This window comes from Staurois parvus, unplaced genomic scaffold (assembly GCF_062004578.1).
Source record: "Staurois parvus isolate SC_StPar_1 unplaced genomic scaffold, SC_StPar_1.0 ptg000173l, whole genome shotgun sequence".
Taxonomy (NCBI): Eukaryota; Metazoa; Chordata; class Amphibia; order Anura; family Ranidae; genus Staurois; species Staurois parvus.
This window is the reverse complement of record NW_028317969.1, coordinates 5,397,981-5,415,690: the sequence shown is the minus strand read 5'-3', so window position 1 is coordinate 5,415,690 and position 17,710 is coordinate 5,397,981. Positions and strand designations below refer to the sequence as shown.

Here is a 17,710-nt window from a genome sequence, read left to right as displayed (position 1 = left end):
CAAAGGCATGTCAACCCAAACTTAAAGCTGAACTCCAGCTTCCCTTTTTGTCTTGCACAGTTGCACCGGCTCCTCTTCTTCACTGAAATGTCTTACTCTGATTTCACTGCACACTGTGAGCTTCTCACATAGTGTATTAAAAGCTGCAGCAAATCAGATAGAGCCCGTCTCATTTCCTGGCTGGAGGACACCCAGCATCATCCAGCCTAGGGGTCTCCAAACATTCCAAGCAAAAGGGCAGTTTACTGACCTTCAGACTTTGAAGGGTCTGGATTGTGATCAGTGGAGGTAAAAAATGTCCTGGGCCCAGCATCAACCTTAGTAAACAATGCCTCAGGTGTGATGTTTAGTTGCATAGGGCCTGTGGTTAATAGGAGGAGGAATGGTCCTCCATCATTGGTATTACTGGGAGGAAGTGTACCCCATCATTGGTGTCAGTGGAAGGAATAGTTCCCCATCATTGGTGTCAGTGGGAGGAATAGTGCCCCATCATTGGTGTCAGTGGAAGGAATAGTTCCCCATCATTGGTGTCAGTGGGAGGTATAGTGTTCCATCATTGGTGTCAGTGGATGGAATAGTGCCCCATCATTGGTGTCAGTGGGAGGAATAGTTCCCCATCATTGGTGTCAGTGGATGGAATAGTTCCCCATCATTGGCGTCAGTGGATGGAATAGTGCCCCATCATTGGTATTAGTTGATAGAATTGTGCCTCTTCAGTGATAATAATGGGAGGTATAGTTCCCCATTATTGGTATTAATGGGAAGAATAGTGCCCCATCATTGTTGTCAGTGTAAGGAAAAGTGCCCTATTATTGGTATCTGTGGGAGGGATACTGCCCCATCATTGGTATTAGTTGGAGGAATAGTGCCCCATCATTGGTATTAGTGGGAGGAATTGTGCCCCATCATTGGTATCAGTGGGAGGAATAGTGCCCCATCATTGGTATTAGTGGGAGGAATAGTGCCCCATCATTGGTATCAGTGGGAGGAATAGTGTCCCATCATTGGTGTCAGTGAGAGGAATAGTGCCCCATCATTGGTATCAGTGGGAGGAATAGTGCCCCATCATTGGTATTAGTGGGAGGAATAGTGCCCCATCAATGGTGTCAGTGGGAGGAATAGTGCCCCATCATTGGTATCAGTGGGAGGAATAGTGTCCCATCATTGGTGTCAGTGAGAGGAATAGTGACCCATCATTGGTATCAGTGGGAGGAATAGTGCCCCATCATTGGTATCAGTGGAAGGAATAGTGCCCCATCATTGGTGTCAGTGGGAGGAATAGTGCCCCATCATTGGTATCAGTGGGAGGAATAGTGCCCCATCATTGGTATCAGTGGAAGGAATAGTGCCCCATCATTGGTATTAGTGGGAGGAATAGTGCCCCATCAATGGTGTCAGTGGGAGGAATAGTGCCCCATCATTGGTATCAGTGGGAGGAATAGTGTCCCATCATTGGTGTCAGTGAGAGGAATAGTGACCCATCATTGGTATCAGTGGGAGGAATAGTGCCCCATCATTGGTATCAGTGGGAGGAATAGTGCCCCATCATTGGTGTCAGTGAGAGGAATAGTGACCCATCATTGGTATTAGTGGGAGGAATAGTGCCCCATCATTGGTATTAGTGGGAGAAATAGTGCTCCATCATTGGTATTAGTGGGAGGAATAGTGCCCCATCAATGGTGTCAGTGGGAGGAATAGTGCCCCATCATTGGTATTAGTGGGAGGAATAGTGCCCCATCATTGGTGTCAGTGGGAGGAATAGTGTTCCATCATTGGTGTCAGTGGATGGAATAGTGCCCCATCATTGGTGTTAGTGGGAGGAATAGTTCCCCATCATTGGTGTCAGTGGATGGAATAGTTCCCCATCATTGGTGTCAGTGGATGGAATAGTGCCCCATCATTGGTATTAGTTGATAGAATTGTGCCTCTTCAGTGATAATAATGAGAGGTATGGTTCCCCATTATTGGTATTAATGGGAAGAATAGTGCCCCATCATTGTTGTCAGTGTAAGGAAAAGTGCTCTATTATTGATATCCGTGGGAGGGATACTGCCCCATCATTGGTGTAGTTGGAGGAATGGTGCCCCATCATTGGTATTAGTTGGAGGAATAGTGCCCCATCATTGGTATTAGTGAGAGGAATAGTGCCCCATCATTGGTATCAGTGGGAGGAATAGTGCCCCATCATTGGTATTAGTGGGAGGAATAGTGTCCCATCATTGGTGTCAGTGAGAGGAATAGTGCCCCATCATTGGTATCAGTGGGAGGAATAGTGCCCCATCATTGGTATTAGTGGGAGGAATAGTGTCCCATCATTGGTGTCAGTGAGAGGAATAGTGCCCCATCATTGGTATCAGTGGGAGAAATAGTGCCCCATCATTGGTATCAGTGGGAGGAATAGTGCCCCATCATTGGTATCAGTGGAAGGAATAGTGCCCCATCATTGGTATTAGTGGGAGGAATAGTGCCCCATCAATGGTGTCAGTGGGAGGAATAGTGCCCCATCATTGGTATCAGTGGGAGGAATAGTGTCCCATCATTGGTGTCAGTGAGAGGAATAGTGACCCATCATTGGTATCAGTGGGAGGAATAGTGCCCCATCATTGGTATCAGTGGGAGGAATAGTGCCCCATCATTGGTGTCAGTGAGAGGAATAGTGACCCATCATTGGTATTAGTGGGAGGAATAGTGCCCCATCATTGGTATTAGTGGGAGAAATAGTGCTCCATCATTGGTATTAGTGGGAGGAATAGTGCCCCATCAATGGTGTCAGTGGGAGGAATAGTGCCCCATCATTGGTATCAGTAGGAGGAATAGTGCCCCATCATTGATATTAGTGGGAGGAATAGTGCCCCATCATATGTATTAGTGGGAGGAATAGTACCCCATCATTGGTATTAGTGGGAGGAATAGTGCCCCATCATTGGTATTAGTGGGAGGAATAGTGCCCCATCATTGATATTAGTGGGAGGAATAGTGCCCCATCATTGGTATTAGTGGGAGGAATAGTGCCCCATCATATGTATTAGTGGGAGGAATAGTACCCCATCATTGGTATTAGTGGGAGGAATAGTGCCCCATCATTGGTATTAGTGGGAGGAATAGTGCTCCATCATTGGTATTAGTGGGAGGAATAGTGCTCCATCATTGGTATTAGTGGGAGGAATAGTGCCCCATCATTGGTATCAGTGGGAGGAATAGTGCCCCATCATTGGTGTCAGTGAGAGGAATAGTGACCCATCATTGGTATTAGTGGGAGGAATAGTGCCCCATCATTGGTATTAGTGGGAGAAATAGTGCTCCATCATTGGTATTAGTGGGAGGAATAGTGCCTCATCAATGGTGTCAGTGGGAGGAATAGTGCCCCATCATTGGTATTAGCGGGAGGAATAGTGCCCCATCATTGGTGTCAGTGGGAGGAATAGTGTTCCATCATTGGTGTCAGTGGATGGAATAGTGCCCCATCATTGGTGTTAGTGGGAGGAATAGTTCCCCATCATTGGTGTCAGTGGATGGAATAGTTCCCCATCATTGGTGTCAGTGGATGGAATAGTGCCCCATCATTGGTATTAGTTGATAGAATTGTGCCTCTTCAGTGATAATAATGGGAGGTATGGTTCCCCATTATTGGTATTAATGGGAAGAATAGTGCCCCATCATTGTTGTCAGTGTAAGGAAAAGTGCTCTATTATTGATATCCGTGGGAGGGATACTGCCCCATCATTGGTGTAGTTGGAGGAATAGTGCCCCATCATTGGTATTAGTTGGAGGAATAGTGCCCCATCATTGGTATTAGTTGGAGGAATAGTGCCCCATCATTGGTATTAGTGAGAGGAATAGTGCCCCATCATTGGTATCAGTGGGAGGAATAGTGCCCCATCATTGGTATCAGTGGGAGGAATAGTGCCCCATCATTGGTATTAGTGGGAGGAATAGTGCCCCATTATTGGTATCAGTGGGAGGAATAGTGCCCCATCATTGGTATTAGTGGGAGGAATAGTGTCCCATCATTGGTGTCAGTGAGAGGAATAGTGCCCCATCATTGGTATCAGTGGGAGAAATAGTGCCCCATCATTGGTATCAGTGGGAGGAATAGTGCCCCATCATTGGTATCAGTGGAAGGAATAGTGCCCCATCATTGGTATTAGTGGGAGGAATAGTGCCCCATCAATGGTGTCAGTGGGAGGAATAGTGCCCCATCATTGGTATCAGTGGGAGGAATAGTGTCCCATCATTGGTGTCAGTGAGAGGAATAGTGACCCATCATTGGTATCAGTGGGAGGAATAGTGCCCCATCATTGGTATCAGTGGGAGGAATAGTGCCCCATCATTGGTGTCAGTGAGAGGAATAGTGCCCCATCATTGGTGTCAGTGAGAGGAATAGTGACCCATCATTGGTATTAGTGGGAGGAATAGTGCTCCATCATTGGTATTAGTGGGAGGAATAGTGCCCCATCAATGGTGTCAGTGGGAGGAATAGTGCCCCATCATTGATATTAGTGGGAGGAATAGTGCCCCATCATTGATATTAGTGGGAGGAATAGTGCCCCATCATTGGTATTAGTGGGAGGAATAGTGCCCCATCATTGGTATTAGTGGGAGGAATAGTGCCCCATCATTGGTATTAATGGGAGGAATAGTGCCCCATCATATGTATTAGTGGGAGGAATAGTGCCCCATCATTGGTATCAGTGGGAGGAATAGTGCCCCATCATTGGTATTAGTGGGAGGAATAGTGCTCCATCATTGGTATTAGTGGGAGGAATAGTGCCCCATCAATGGTGTCAGTGGGAGGAATAGTGCCCCATCATTGATATTAGTGGGAGGAATAGTGCCCCATCATTGATATTAGTGGGAGGAATAGTACCCCATCATTGGTGTCAGTGGGAGGAATAGTGCCCCATCATTGGTATTAGTGGGAGGAATAGTGCCCCATCATTGGTGTCAGTGGGAGGAATAGTGCCCCATCATTGGTATTAGTGGGAGGAATAGTGCCCCATCATTGGTATTCGTGGTAAAAATAATGCCCTGTCATTGGTATTAGTGGGAGAAATAGTGCCCCATCATTGGTGTCAGTGGATGGAATAGTGCCCTAATATTGGTGTCAGTGGATAGAATAGTGCCCCATCATTGGTATTAGTGGAAGGAATCGTTCGTGTTGGTTAGGGAAATTGTGCCCCACTGTTGGTCTCAGTGTTGCCTCAAATCAGTGGGAGATTTAGTGCCCCAAGGGTCAGATAAAGGCTTACAAAGGGCCACGTCTGGTCCTTGGGCCACAGTTTGGAGATAATGATCTAGATGTCCCTGGCCTGCCCCTTTCATTCATTAGATTTTAGTTCTTTCAATCATGGACCCCAGATATCCCTGGCCTGCTCCTTTCATTCATTGGATTTTAGTTCTTTCAATCATGGACCCCAGATATCCCTTATAATCGTTCTGTCTAGAGTACTACTTTAGAGTGTATGTCAAACCAAAAAATGCTTTTAAGTTAATTTTGGATGGAGTGGGGGAGGGGTTACCCACTCATCTTGTTTTTACTGCATTCTCTTTTAGAGACAATTACCTTCACTTCTTGTCCTCCTCATAATGGTGAAGAAAGTGAGTTCAAGTTTCAAACAGGGACACTGACAGAAATAAACATTTCCAGGGGGTCTAGCCTTCCCCTACTCTACTAAAGGAAAACCTTTTTATTTCTTTCTGAGTTGGAGGTTTACTCTTACTTCCTGTCTGATAACATGTTGTCAGTAGGACAGGAAGTGAGAGTAAATCTCTCTATCAGAGCCCCAGGTAGCAAAAAACAAAAGGGGTCCTAATCCTTCTCAGCCGTATACAAAGATTTGTTGTTTTTTTTTTTATAACATACACTTTAACCAGCCCTTTTCCACAGTGCAGGGGGCCCATGAAACATAGAGATTGTATCTATATTACCAATAAACTGGGATGATTGAGAAGATAATAAATGAGTCATAATGAACAGAACAAAATCTTCTAGCAGATCTGTCTATTCATTATGTATAAGGAACACTCTGTGTTCTGGAGTATCAAAGACCCAGACTAACTGCATGGAATCCAGGAGCGTTCCCTGATTGCCTCCATTCTTTAGTTTAAGAAGACCGCATTAAAGTGGACATAAAAGGACATCAAGTGTACCATGGAATGAAAGTCCATTTTAAAAAATAGTACATGTCCATAATGTAATTGCATGCAAAGGCAAATCTAAAAACTATATTCCACACATCCTCCGGTACCTTGGCATCGGTCATTGATCTCTGCTTAAGGCCAGGAGCAGCTCACAGGTAGAATTTTGGATTGGCCGGCTGCATCTGATCTCTGGTCTTCCAAAACTCTTTAACCACTTCATGTCCGGACACTTTCACCCCCTTCCTGTCCAGGCCAATTTTCAGCTTTCAGTGCTATCACACTTTGAATGACAATTGTGCGGTTATGCAACACTGTACCCATATGAATTTTTTAAGCATTTTTTTGAGACAGATAAAGCTTTATTTTGGAGGTATTTATTCACCACTGGGATTTTTATTTTTTTTTGCTATATAAATGAAAATGTCCAACAATTTTGAAAAAAAGTGTTTTTCTTATAACATTTTGCAAATAAATAATCTTTCTTCATAAATCTTGGGCAAAACGTATTTGGTTATCTTTTTAGTAAAAAAAAAATAACCCAAATTAGTTTATAACCAAAAAGTATAATTTAAAACAAATTTTTTTTTTACAATTTTTTTTATATTATTATTTGTTTTTGTTTTTTTTAACATACCGTCACCCTAGCAGTACAGTGTCACCATAGTGGCACTACTACTTGTGGGGGGCGATGAAGATTTTTTTTTTCTTTTTTTTTTTTTTTACACTGATTGCTTTAACATCTATAAAGGCTGTAAAAGCAATCATTTCTCCTCTCTGGCTGCATTCTTGCAGCCGCTGAGAAATACTGTGAGAGCTGTGATTGGTCACAGCTTGTCACATGGTACAAGGCTGTTGTGAATAGCCTTGTACCATGTCACCTCTGTGATCATTCACAGATTTCACTAGTAGTAAGCAATGATGTCAGAAGTGACATCTTGCTTACTATTATTCATGTGATCACTGATTGGCCAATCAGTGATCACATGATCGGGACCTCACACAGAGGTCCTGTACAGCGATCGGTGTTCGAACACAGCGGGCACCATATCGCGACGCCGCGTGTTCCCACGGAGCGCGCACAGCTTGAAAGTGCAGGCGCCATTTATGTACGGCAAACCGCTCGTGCACTACTCCCGTCCGGCCGTTTATGTACATGGGGTGGACGGGAAGTGGTTAAAACTGACCTCCAGCCTTCTCTTCAGTCTTGCACAGTTGTACATGCTCCTCTCCTCAACTGAGCTTGCTTGACTGTGATTTCACTGCACACTGTGAGCTTCTCTTGTGTGCATTAGATGCTGAAACATGTCCAGTAAATCTCACCGCATTTCCTGGCTGGAGGACGCTCAGCATTATTTGGCCTAACCCCTTCATTTATTGGATTTCAATTCTTTCTAAAATACAGGCTTAGTATAACATGCGGGCATTACTTCGGGACATCCAGCTAAAAATGTCTCTCTGACTGACACCCACCCTTCACAGGGGGGTTATGGGAGAAAGAAGTATTTGAGTGTATATCCTAATGCGAGGGTCAGCAACTAGTAGATCTAGGCCAGGTGACTGGTAGATCGTGGTTTGGGCTTCCTGACCCGCTATCCCAGAGCATCAAACAGAGTGCAAAGCAGAGGAACTACTTGTAAAGTTGGAGGTGTAGTAGGGAGCAAGAGCCGCATAAGCCGGTGCCTCCTCTGTAGTGCCGGCTCCTGTCCCATGCCGAGTGATACCAACTGCACCCCACCGCTCCAGAGAGGTGCCAGCAGCAGGAAAGAAGAGAACTTCAGGTCAGTGTGAAGCAATACACTGGGCATAATAGTATAGGGCTGCTTTCACACCGATACTCTGCAGTTCACCTGCATTGCGAGTGCAGTGCAGTGTACCTGCAGCTTTACTGTGGGTTTGCTGTACTTAGCCATAGACTTCTATTATATCCTGCGGGTTTTCTGCACTTTCTGAAATCGCATTAAAACTCCTGAATGCATGAGTTTTGGTGCGCTTTCAGAAAGTGCACCACACCTGTAGGATATAATAGAAGTCTATGGCAAAGCACAGCTACTCCAGGAAAGTTGCAGATGCACTGCACTGAGCCCACGGTGCAGATAAACCACATCAGTGTGAAAGCAGCCTTATAGGGGGCTCAGAACAGTAAGGGTTCATTTACATTTGCAGTTTGGGGCGTGGTAAAATCGCATAGTTAAAGCGGAGCTACACCCAAAAGGGGAAGTTCCGCTTTAAGTGACTGCTCCCCATTAAGGATTGGCACCTTTGGGGGGCGCGGGGGCGAGCGGGTTACCGAATTTGACAGGTACCCGCTCCCACTTTTGGTCCGATCACCTAGGCGACCGGAAGCGAAAGGTGTCTTCCTTCTCTGTAGTCTTTTGGGACACGTGACAGGTCCCAGAAGACTACAGGACCATTCATGAAACGCAGCACTACTCGCACATGCGCAGTGGGTACCCGGCTGTGAAGCCGCAAGCTGTCACAGCTGGGTGCCCACACTGAAGATGCCGGCCTCCTGGAATACAGGACGGCCGGTGAAACGGGCTGTGGGGAGGACACCAAGGGACAGGTAAGTAGCAGTTTTTTAAAAGTCAGCAGCTACAGTTTTTGTAGCTGCTGACTTTTATTTTTTGACACGGTAAGTGGAACTCCGCTTTAAGGTGTGTTTTTGCCACTCCAACCACACCCCCTTTAGGTGTACACATGTTGCAGCCACAGCAGGACTTATACGCCCTGTCATGGTTGGTAAGTGTAGCTGTGTGCAAAGAAACAAACATGGGCCTAGTGCATTACCTTCTAAAAATGAGATTTACTGAATAATAAGTAGTATACTCACAAGAGAATAAAATCAAAGGCACATCACAAAAAAGACAGCATGGTCCAATCTCCCTAGATGGTGGCTGTTGGAGGACTGTATGCCTCCAAATGTCTGACGCTTTTCGAGGAAGAACCTCTTCCTCAGAGCCTTGAGATTTATTCAATAAATCTCATTTTTAGAAGGTAATGCACTAGGCCCGTGCACCCTCTGTTTGTTTCTTTGCACATAGCTTCTTTGGATTTCCCTGGTCCGTTGAGGGCATCAAGGCTTGCATTCCCAGAAAGTACTCCGCGTGGGGTTACTGACATTGTGGAGCTCATCGTCCAGCACAGGAGTTTCAGCATTTATTTGCTCATGCTTTTTTATTGGTGGGTGTAGCACCTGGTAAGCATGACCCATTTAAGTGTATGAGGGTGCTCTGCAAGTGCCCTGCAACCTTGTGCTGTACAGCAAACAAGAGGTTAAAGCAGGCAGCATTGTGTCGCTTTCTCACCACCTGATTTAACCCCTTGGACTGCAAAGAAGCATGCAGTTCAGGGGCGCTTGGAGAGTGGCCCCATTTAATTGAAGTCACGATTGGCAGGTGGTAGCACCCACCCAAAGTAACAGGGGGTTTAATTCCTGCTGCAGCATGTGTACACCTTTGGCTGATGCCTCAGCAGCTAAAGGGGGTAGAGATTGGTGGTGGTAAAACCCCAACTCAACAGCAGGGTTTTACCACATGAACGAGCTCTAAGGGTGCTGTTATCAAATACAACTAAGGGCTCATTCACAAGTGCAGCAGGCACTGCTGCTCCTCTGAAAAGCGACCGAGTGTGTTTGACTCCTCAACACCTGATTTAAACCCATGATTGCCGTGCAATGCACGCGACTGCAACACAGTAGTACGGTAATTAGAGGTTTAAATCAGGTATGAGGAGGCGACACTGACCAGTGATCTTTGACTTCTCCCTTCTGGACTGAGGTCAGATCAATAACCCAGAAATTTACAGCCTGTAGTATTCCTGATTGTTTGGCGTTCTCCCTATTGCATCATTTCTCTCTGAAGATATACATAGAAGAAATGTGTACTTTGTCATCTTTTGAACAAAGCCAAGGCTTGCGTCCCCCTGAAATGGAAAGACCCTAACCCTCCTCCCATTGCACTCTGGCTATGTCAAGTGGAGGACACAATCCGTAGGGAAGGCCTGGTTCTCTCATCCCAAAACCAACATGAAGCCTATAAGAAAACATGGTTCCAGTGGAACTACTAGATCTTTTTTGAAGAAGGGATAGGCACAACTGTTTGGAGACCCTCCCGCTCCAGCTGGGGACATTTCACTCATTTAGCTCACCATGCCCCGAATTGTGGTTTTCCGTTCTCCAACCCCCCCCCCCCCTTTTTTTTTTGCCCTCTCTTCTATTCCCACCCTTTTCTTTTTTTTCCTCACTATGTAGAAGTGACCTTCCCATCTGTATGTACAAACTTGTATGTGTATATAAATAAAGAATTCAAACAAAATCAATAAAAGAACAATAAACACTGGTCAGCACCTGTGATCCATTTTCGAGTTACGAGATCCATTTCTGCATCCTCTTTACGGACCCCCCACTTGCTTTACAACCAGCTCTAGTAGGATATTTTGTTTGGTTTAACCTATTATTGCAGAGTTGTTTAGGTCTAATTTAAAGTGTATGGGAAAAAAAAATAAACATTCGGTGTATCTCTGAAACACATGCATGTTTCCTCATATTTATTTTCCCTGAAAACTACTGTATAAAAAAATACCAGCTGACCTGTCCAAAATCCAGGGTTTTCTAACTTCCTGTAGTGAGCTGCCTCTGCTAGACTGAATTCCCAAGCAGTGTTGGCCTTGTCTGAGGTCTCCTCTGCTGGACTACAACCCCCTCCATTTTGTAACAGGGAAGGGGGTGTGGGGGGTCTGTAGTCCAACACTGAATGACAGGAAAAGCCTCACTGGCTGCCGTGGGCATCATAGACCATCCTCATCAGACACTAATAAAAGATAAAAAGAAACATTGTTTGGGGTCTATTAGCACTCTCTATATGTTATATTTTTGAATATATTTTTATTCAGTTTTAAGTGTGTTTGTTTTTTTTCTTTCCTATAAGGCATCTGCAGGAGTCCAATCAACCTTCTTATGATCTAGGATGGGACAAGGCTCAGCAGTTGTTGTTTCAGGCAGCAGAGGATTGTCTCATTGGCAGAAGCTTCATATTTGCTGTGAAGGTAAATGCAGTTATTTCATGTGTGCATCCTTGGCGTATAGGAACCAAGTATATACTGTCTTTCATGTACCTAGTGTTAGTTATGGAAGGAAAAAAGGAAAAATAATTGGTCGATGAGGGTTTCTGTGAAACTATTTTTGGGCTAGGTTTTTAATATTTTTAAAGATGCAGCTGTAAGTCAAGGCTACAGGGGACCTGTTCTCATCCACTTGCACAAACTGTAAGTGAAAGAGGCCGCCCCACCTCCAGACCCTTCCTTTTTTTCCATAAACGTTATTTTATAGTGACCTGTGCATCACAAACAAACACCATCCACCTGGCCCTTCTCCTCCAATGTGTTTCATCCCAGAAGGGGCTTATTGTCCACCAAACCCTGCTCTTCCTCCATCAACATATTTTACCCCAGGAGAGGCTTAGCATCCACAAGACCCTGCTCCTCCTTCAAAATTTTGCATCCAGTGATGGGCTTATCATCTACCAGATGCTGCTCATCTCACATATTTCTCCCTAGCAGGGCTTACCATCCACCAGACACAGCTCCTCCTTCTCTAAGATATTGCACCCCAGGAGGGGCTTGCCGTCACCATACCCTGCTCCTTCCCTGCCACTTACCATCTACCAGACCCCATTCCTGTTTCTCTAACACGTTTCACCCCTCTGGAGGGGCTTATTATCCACCAAACCCTGCTCCTCCTTCAGCATCTTTCACCCCAGCAGGAGCTTATCATCTATCAGACCCTGTTCCTTCTCAACACATTTCATCTTGGGAAGCTTACCATCCACCAGACCCTGCTTCTCCTTCTCTGACATATTTTACCCCAGGAAGAGCTTATCGCCTGCAGGACCCTGCTCCTTCCCAACCAACCTGTTTCACCCTGGGAGGCACTTACCATCCACCAGACCTTGTTCTTCTTTCTCCAATGTGTTTCACTCCTCCAGGGGAGCTTATCATTTGCAAGACCTTGCTCCTCCTTCAGCACCTTTCACCCCAGGAAGGACTTACCGCCTTCAAGACCCTGCTCCTTCCCAACCAACATGTTTCACCCTGAAAGGCACTTACCATCCACTAGACCTTGTTCTTCTTTCTCCAGTGTGTTTCACCCTCCAGGGGGGCTTATCATCTACCAGACCCTGCTCCTCCTTCAGCACCTTTCTCCCCAGGAAGAGTTTACCGCCTTCAGGACCCTGCTCCTTTCCCTACCAATGCGTTTCACCCTGGGAGGCACGTACCATCCACCAGACCTTGTTCTTTTTTTTTTTCCTACAATGCGTTTCACCCCTCCAGAGGAACTTACCCATCAGACCCTGCTCCTCCTCCTCAAACACATCTTTGGGGAGGCTTACTATGCACCAGACCCTGCTCCTCTTCCTGGGGTGAGATGCATTGGAGGAGCAGGAGCTGAGCCTGGTGAACAGCGTTGTTTGCAATGCATGGTTCCCTATAGGACAAAGTTTATTAAATAAGGAAAGAGAGTATTTAGTAGTGGCGGTGCAGCTTCTTAGACTTTCATTTTTAACTTTGAAATGAGAGGGGAGCTAGAAAGTAGCCATGACACAAATTAGGTTCTTATTTCTCTCTGGGTGTTTCAGTTATGTGTCAGGTATGAAGCTGGGGAAGGTACTTTTGGCAACTTTTAGAGTTCAAGCATGCTTCAAGAGCAGATCTGTGACACAGATGCTGAAAAGTGTCACTGTCTTCGGATTAAAGCAGTCAGGAAGCTTGGGGAACAATTAGGAGCCAAGAGGTATCTGCATAGGAGAAGAATAACTGTAGCAGAAAGTCAGATCCCATTGGAATGGCTTGAATAGGGTTTTTTAAATTTCTTTTACAAAGAGCTTGTATCTTATCCATGATGTTCGTTTTGTTTAAAGCTGAATTCCAAAAATTGAGCTCCTTTGTAAAAAATGAAGGCACACTGTGAGGGAGATTTACTAAAACTGGTGCACACAGAATCTAGTGCTGCTGTGAATAGTAACCAATCAGCTTCTAGCTTGTTCAATCAAGCTTCGACAATAAAACCTAGCAGCTGATTGGTTACTATTCACAGCTGCGCCAGATTCTGTGTGCACTAGTTTTAGTAAATCTCCCCCTATAAGTTAAGTCCAGCAAGGTGCATGGCACCTCTTGGGTTAGTTCTAATATTTATATCTGCCAGCTTTATAGTACTCCCGGAAGGCCGCTATTGCTTTAGTTCCAGGAGAGCAATGCTGATCCGTCTAAGCTATGCATCTTAAACAGGAGAGTCGCTGCAGCTGCTACGCCCGCCCCTCCTCTGCTCCTGCCTATTCACAGAAGCCTTTGTATTATGTGAACACATTCACAAAATACAAAGTCTTCTCTGAATGGACAGCAGAGGGGAGGGGCAGGCATAGCTGCTTTGTGTGCCTTTCTCCTCTCTCACAGTCCCAAGTGTCTGAGTATAATTGCCAACACAGCAATAAACCTGTCAGATATAAATAATAGAGATTAACCCAGGAGATGTCATTCAGCTCCTTGGACTTAACTTATTGTGTGCCGTTACTTATTACAAAGTGGCTGGATTTCTGGAACTCCGCTTTAACCACCTCCTGCTCGCCATATAAGGTAATGACGGGCACAAGGTGGTGCTCTTGTTCTGGGAGGATGTCATGTGGCGTCCTCCCACTCTAACTGCGTGTGCGTGCCCCCGCGGGCGCGCAGTGTGGCGATCGGTGGTGCGCTGTGTCCCTGGGACACAGTGGATCATCAATCAGCGGAAAGAGCCGATGATGTCGGCTCTGTCATGTGATCAGCTGTGTCCAATCACAGCTGATCGCATGTAAATAAGGAAATGACGGTTATCGGCATTCCTCTCCTCATGAGCTGTCACGCTGACAGCTGGTGAGGAGAGGAGAGCCGGTAATCGGTATTACTCAGAGGGAACATGTATACTTATTATCAGGGCACTGATGATCAGTATGCCCTGATGATCAGTGTAGCCCCATCAGTGCCACCTGTCAGTGCCACATATCAGTGCCAGTCAGTGTGCATCAGTGTTGCCTGTCAATGCCCATCAGTGCCACCTACCAGTGCCTCCTCATCAGTGCCCAGCACTGCAGCCTCATTAGCGCACATCAGTGAAGGAGACAAATCACTTATTTACAAAATGTTATAACAGAAACTAAGAAAAAACTTTTTTTTTCAAAATTTTCAGTTGTTTTTGGTTTGTTTAGCAAAAAATAAAAAAACCCAGAGGTGATTAAATACCACCAAAAGAAAGTTCTATCTGTCTCAAAAAAATTATACAAATTTCATATGGGTACAGTGTTGACCGCGCAATTGTCATTCAAAGTGCAACAGCACTGAAAGCTGAAATTGGCCTGGGCAGGGAGGGGGTATAAGTGCCTTGTAGGCAAGGGGTTAAGCAAACTTGAGAATATGAGCGATGCTTCTCACAGAAAAGCTGCCTGGCCGTCATGCTGGTTCAATGGCTTTTGAGTTGAAACCTAGAAGAAGCATGCAGATAGTGAAGTCAGACCTCTTGATCTCCACACTTGTTCCAGATTTGTAATGAAGCCTCTAAATCACCATGAAAGGCGACTAGCGTGTTTAAAGGGACAGGCCTTGCTATTTCCCTGTCAGCAGTTTCCTTCAGAAGAAGAGACTAATATATGCAGAGTGGGGAAGGGGATAGACCCTCAGCCCCCATAGACAAAGTTTCATCTTACTTCCTGTCTTGGTGACACAATGGGAGGGGAGGGGGATTCTAATCAGTGACAATACAGCAAAAAATAGTAATAATATCCGTTCCCCTATCCATATTATGAAAAAAGATAAATAATTGTTTTGGTTGGAGTTCTGTGTTTTTTTTTTTCTTTTAACTATGTATTAATTTTCCATAATAGGTTCCAGATCATCTGCTCAGGGATGGATCAGTTTACTCATCACAACTTGTCGCTTGCCAGATCATTCCCATAAACGAGGACCATGCCATCAGCATCCTAAACCGCTACCACCGTCTGGTTGAATTCATATCGAGTAACAGCATGATAAACACCAGACACGAGCTCTCTGCACAGTCCGCTCACAAAGGCATCTGGGATTTGACAGATTCTGAGAGCAGCCATAGTCTTCATCAAAGTGCGAACCAGTTTGCAGATTACTGGCAGCAATCCCTTGGCCTAGCCTCCTCACCCACACTGAACACATCAGCAGAAACTCCATCCTGCAGTCCCAGCCCAAGTCAGACAAACAAGCCCAAGGGGCAGTCTTGTGAGGGGGAACATAAATGCAAGGAAAGCGTCCTCCTTGCTCAGGGCAATGCAAAACCTAAAGATCATAAAGTTGTCAGTAAAGATCACCTCTGCATTCCACAGAACAGTCCTCTGAGGGTTAAAAATCCTTCAGCGAATATAGTTAGGCCCCACTCTGATACATGTGGCTGCAATCAGTGCTCATCACATGCAAACCGCCTATCCTCGCGGGTGAGCTGCCGGCATCACCGCCATCTGCAAAATATTTGTAATTCAAACAGTTACGGGTGCCAAGACTGTTCAGCCTGCCTTAAACGTTTTCCTTCCCAAAACACGCAGGCAGCTGAAAGCCATCAAGTCGAAAATGGAACTTGGGACGAGTTCCCGTTCTCTGAAAGCCTCAGCGAGTTTATAGCAAGACTTGAGACCTCGGAAGAGGAAAGAATTTTTAATCTCAAAGAGAATAAGTTTTGTGTCAGCAACAAAAAGGGAGAGTTTTATGAAGGCCATTCCAAAACTGCTCATGACCTCATTAAAACACCAGATGCCTTGTTAACACCATCTAGTAAGAAAATCGAAATCAAAACACCTACAAAGTCCAGAGCTTCGCACTGCTTGGGGGACACTGGATCTAACACCTTTGCATCAAAAGAGCCTTCTGAAATTATTCAAAGTGACAATTCTGAAGAGGCATTGGCTAGCTCTGCATCGGAAAGCCTTCAAGGACTTGTACAGAAGCGTTTTATACATGACTTCCCGTCGAAAGACTCAGTTGTTAGTGTAGCCAGTTCAATGAGTTCTCACCACGACACCTTTTTACCAACGAATGAAAGGGCACCTTATATAGGTACAGAAGGTGAAAGAAACTTAGGAATAAATACTATCGATAAGAACATAGAAGAGTATATCCTTTCTGTAGGGCATTCTAGCTCTTCTCATCCTAAAGGGACAGTAGATGTAGATCATGAGAGAAGCTTGGAAAACAAAGATCTTGATCTTTTAAGGTCTGACAACCTGGAACCAACTAACGCAAGTCCCGGAAGCTACAATGTTTCTGCCGATCTCTTCGATGACGTGGAAAAAATCTCAGGCGAAACACTACAGTCAAAACATACGAGATCCCTCAAAAGAAGACATGCCAAGCAGGTTAGAAGCTTAAAGACTCCTCCTCCATGGGAATCGCCGTGTACAGATGTTATAGTTCGAAGAAATTCCCACTTCCAGGCCAGTTATTTGCAGGAAGTTCCTGAAACTGGCACCATACATGATCTTCTGTCATGCTTGCAGTCTACTCCAATACTAAGACCACTCTCAGAGTCCAGTTTTCTTATTGGCAATGGTTGTATCGTCAGTGATCCCAGAGCCCCTGTTCTTTCCAGGAGATCAAGTAATTGTCTTACAAATTTCCTGCTGAAGAAAATCAAACAGTCGCTGTCAAGAAGCAGTTCAAATGTGTGTTGCACGACTTCTGATCATTTCCGTCTTTGCTCCCCAGGCTTCACTTCATTTTCAGAGATGTCAAGGTGCCAAGCCTTACAGAGGAGAAGCACATTGGTTATTAAGCCAGGAAAAAAGAAATTGATATTGGAAGGCAAAGATAACTGCAATATCCGGAGATATAATGGTGGGCCTAATGAGGATGGAGGAGACGGCAGCATCGTGACTAGACGTGAAATGGACAAGTCTGAAATGGATATAGTGCAAGATGGAGTAACCGCATCTCCAGTGATGTCCTCCTTGCATATGTTTACTGTAGAGAATCCTCTTCCTAATGACTGGTCTCCAGAACTTTTCAATGAAAAGTCAAATGTTTCCAAGGAAAATGACACTCTTCAGAGGCGTTTGTTTTCATAGGGAGATACATTAGCAGAAAACTATATTATTTAATAAATGAATTGTAAGGCCAAATTATGGCTTTGTTTCAAATATGCAGCAAATGTCAACAATTTCCATAGGGTGTATGTATGTGTGTGTGATATATATATATAATTTATTTATTTATTGCATATTTGTCACACTTAAACTGTTACTAAACCCAGTACCCTGCATTCTCTATATCTGGTCTCCCAGGACCCCACATTCACTATATCTTGTCTCCCCGGACCCTGCATTCACTATATCTGGTCTCCGAGGACCCCGCATTCACTATATCTGGTCTCTCTGGACCCTGCATTCACTGTATCTGGTCTCCCAGGACCCTGCATTCTCTATATCTGGTCTCCCAGGACCCCGCATTCACTATATCTGGTCTCCCAGGACCCCCATTCACTATATCTGGTCTCCCACATCTGGTCTAAACATCTTTTCTCAGCAGT

General features: G+C 45.1%; 1 protein-coding gene across 1 annotated transcript in view; it reads left to right on the top strand.

Moving 5' to 3' along the window:
- Positions 1–17,345, top strand: part of DDIAS (DNA damage induced apoptosis suppressor) — a 54,701-nt gene extending 37,356 nt beyond the window's left edge. Inside the window, exons 5-6 of the mRNA XM_089676776.1 lie at positions 11,067–11,184; positions 15,048–17,345. Of these exons, the coding sequence (XP_089532902.1) occupies positions 11,067–11,184; positions 15,048–17,249 (2,320 nt within the window). The 3' untranslated portion in view covers positions 17,250–17,345. The remainder of the gene's footprint in view (positions 1–11,066; positions 11,185–15,047) is intronic.
- The last annotated feature ends 365 nt before the right edge of the window (positions 17,346–17,710 follow it).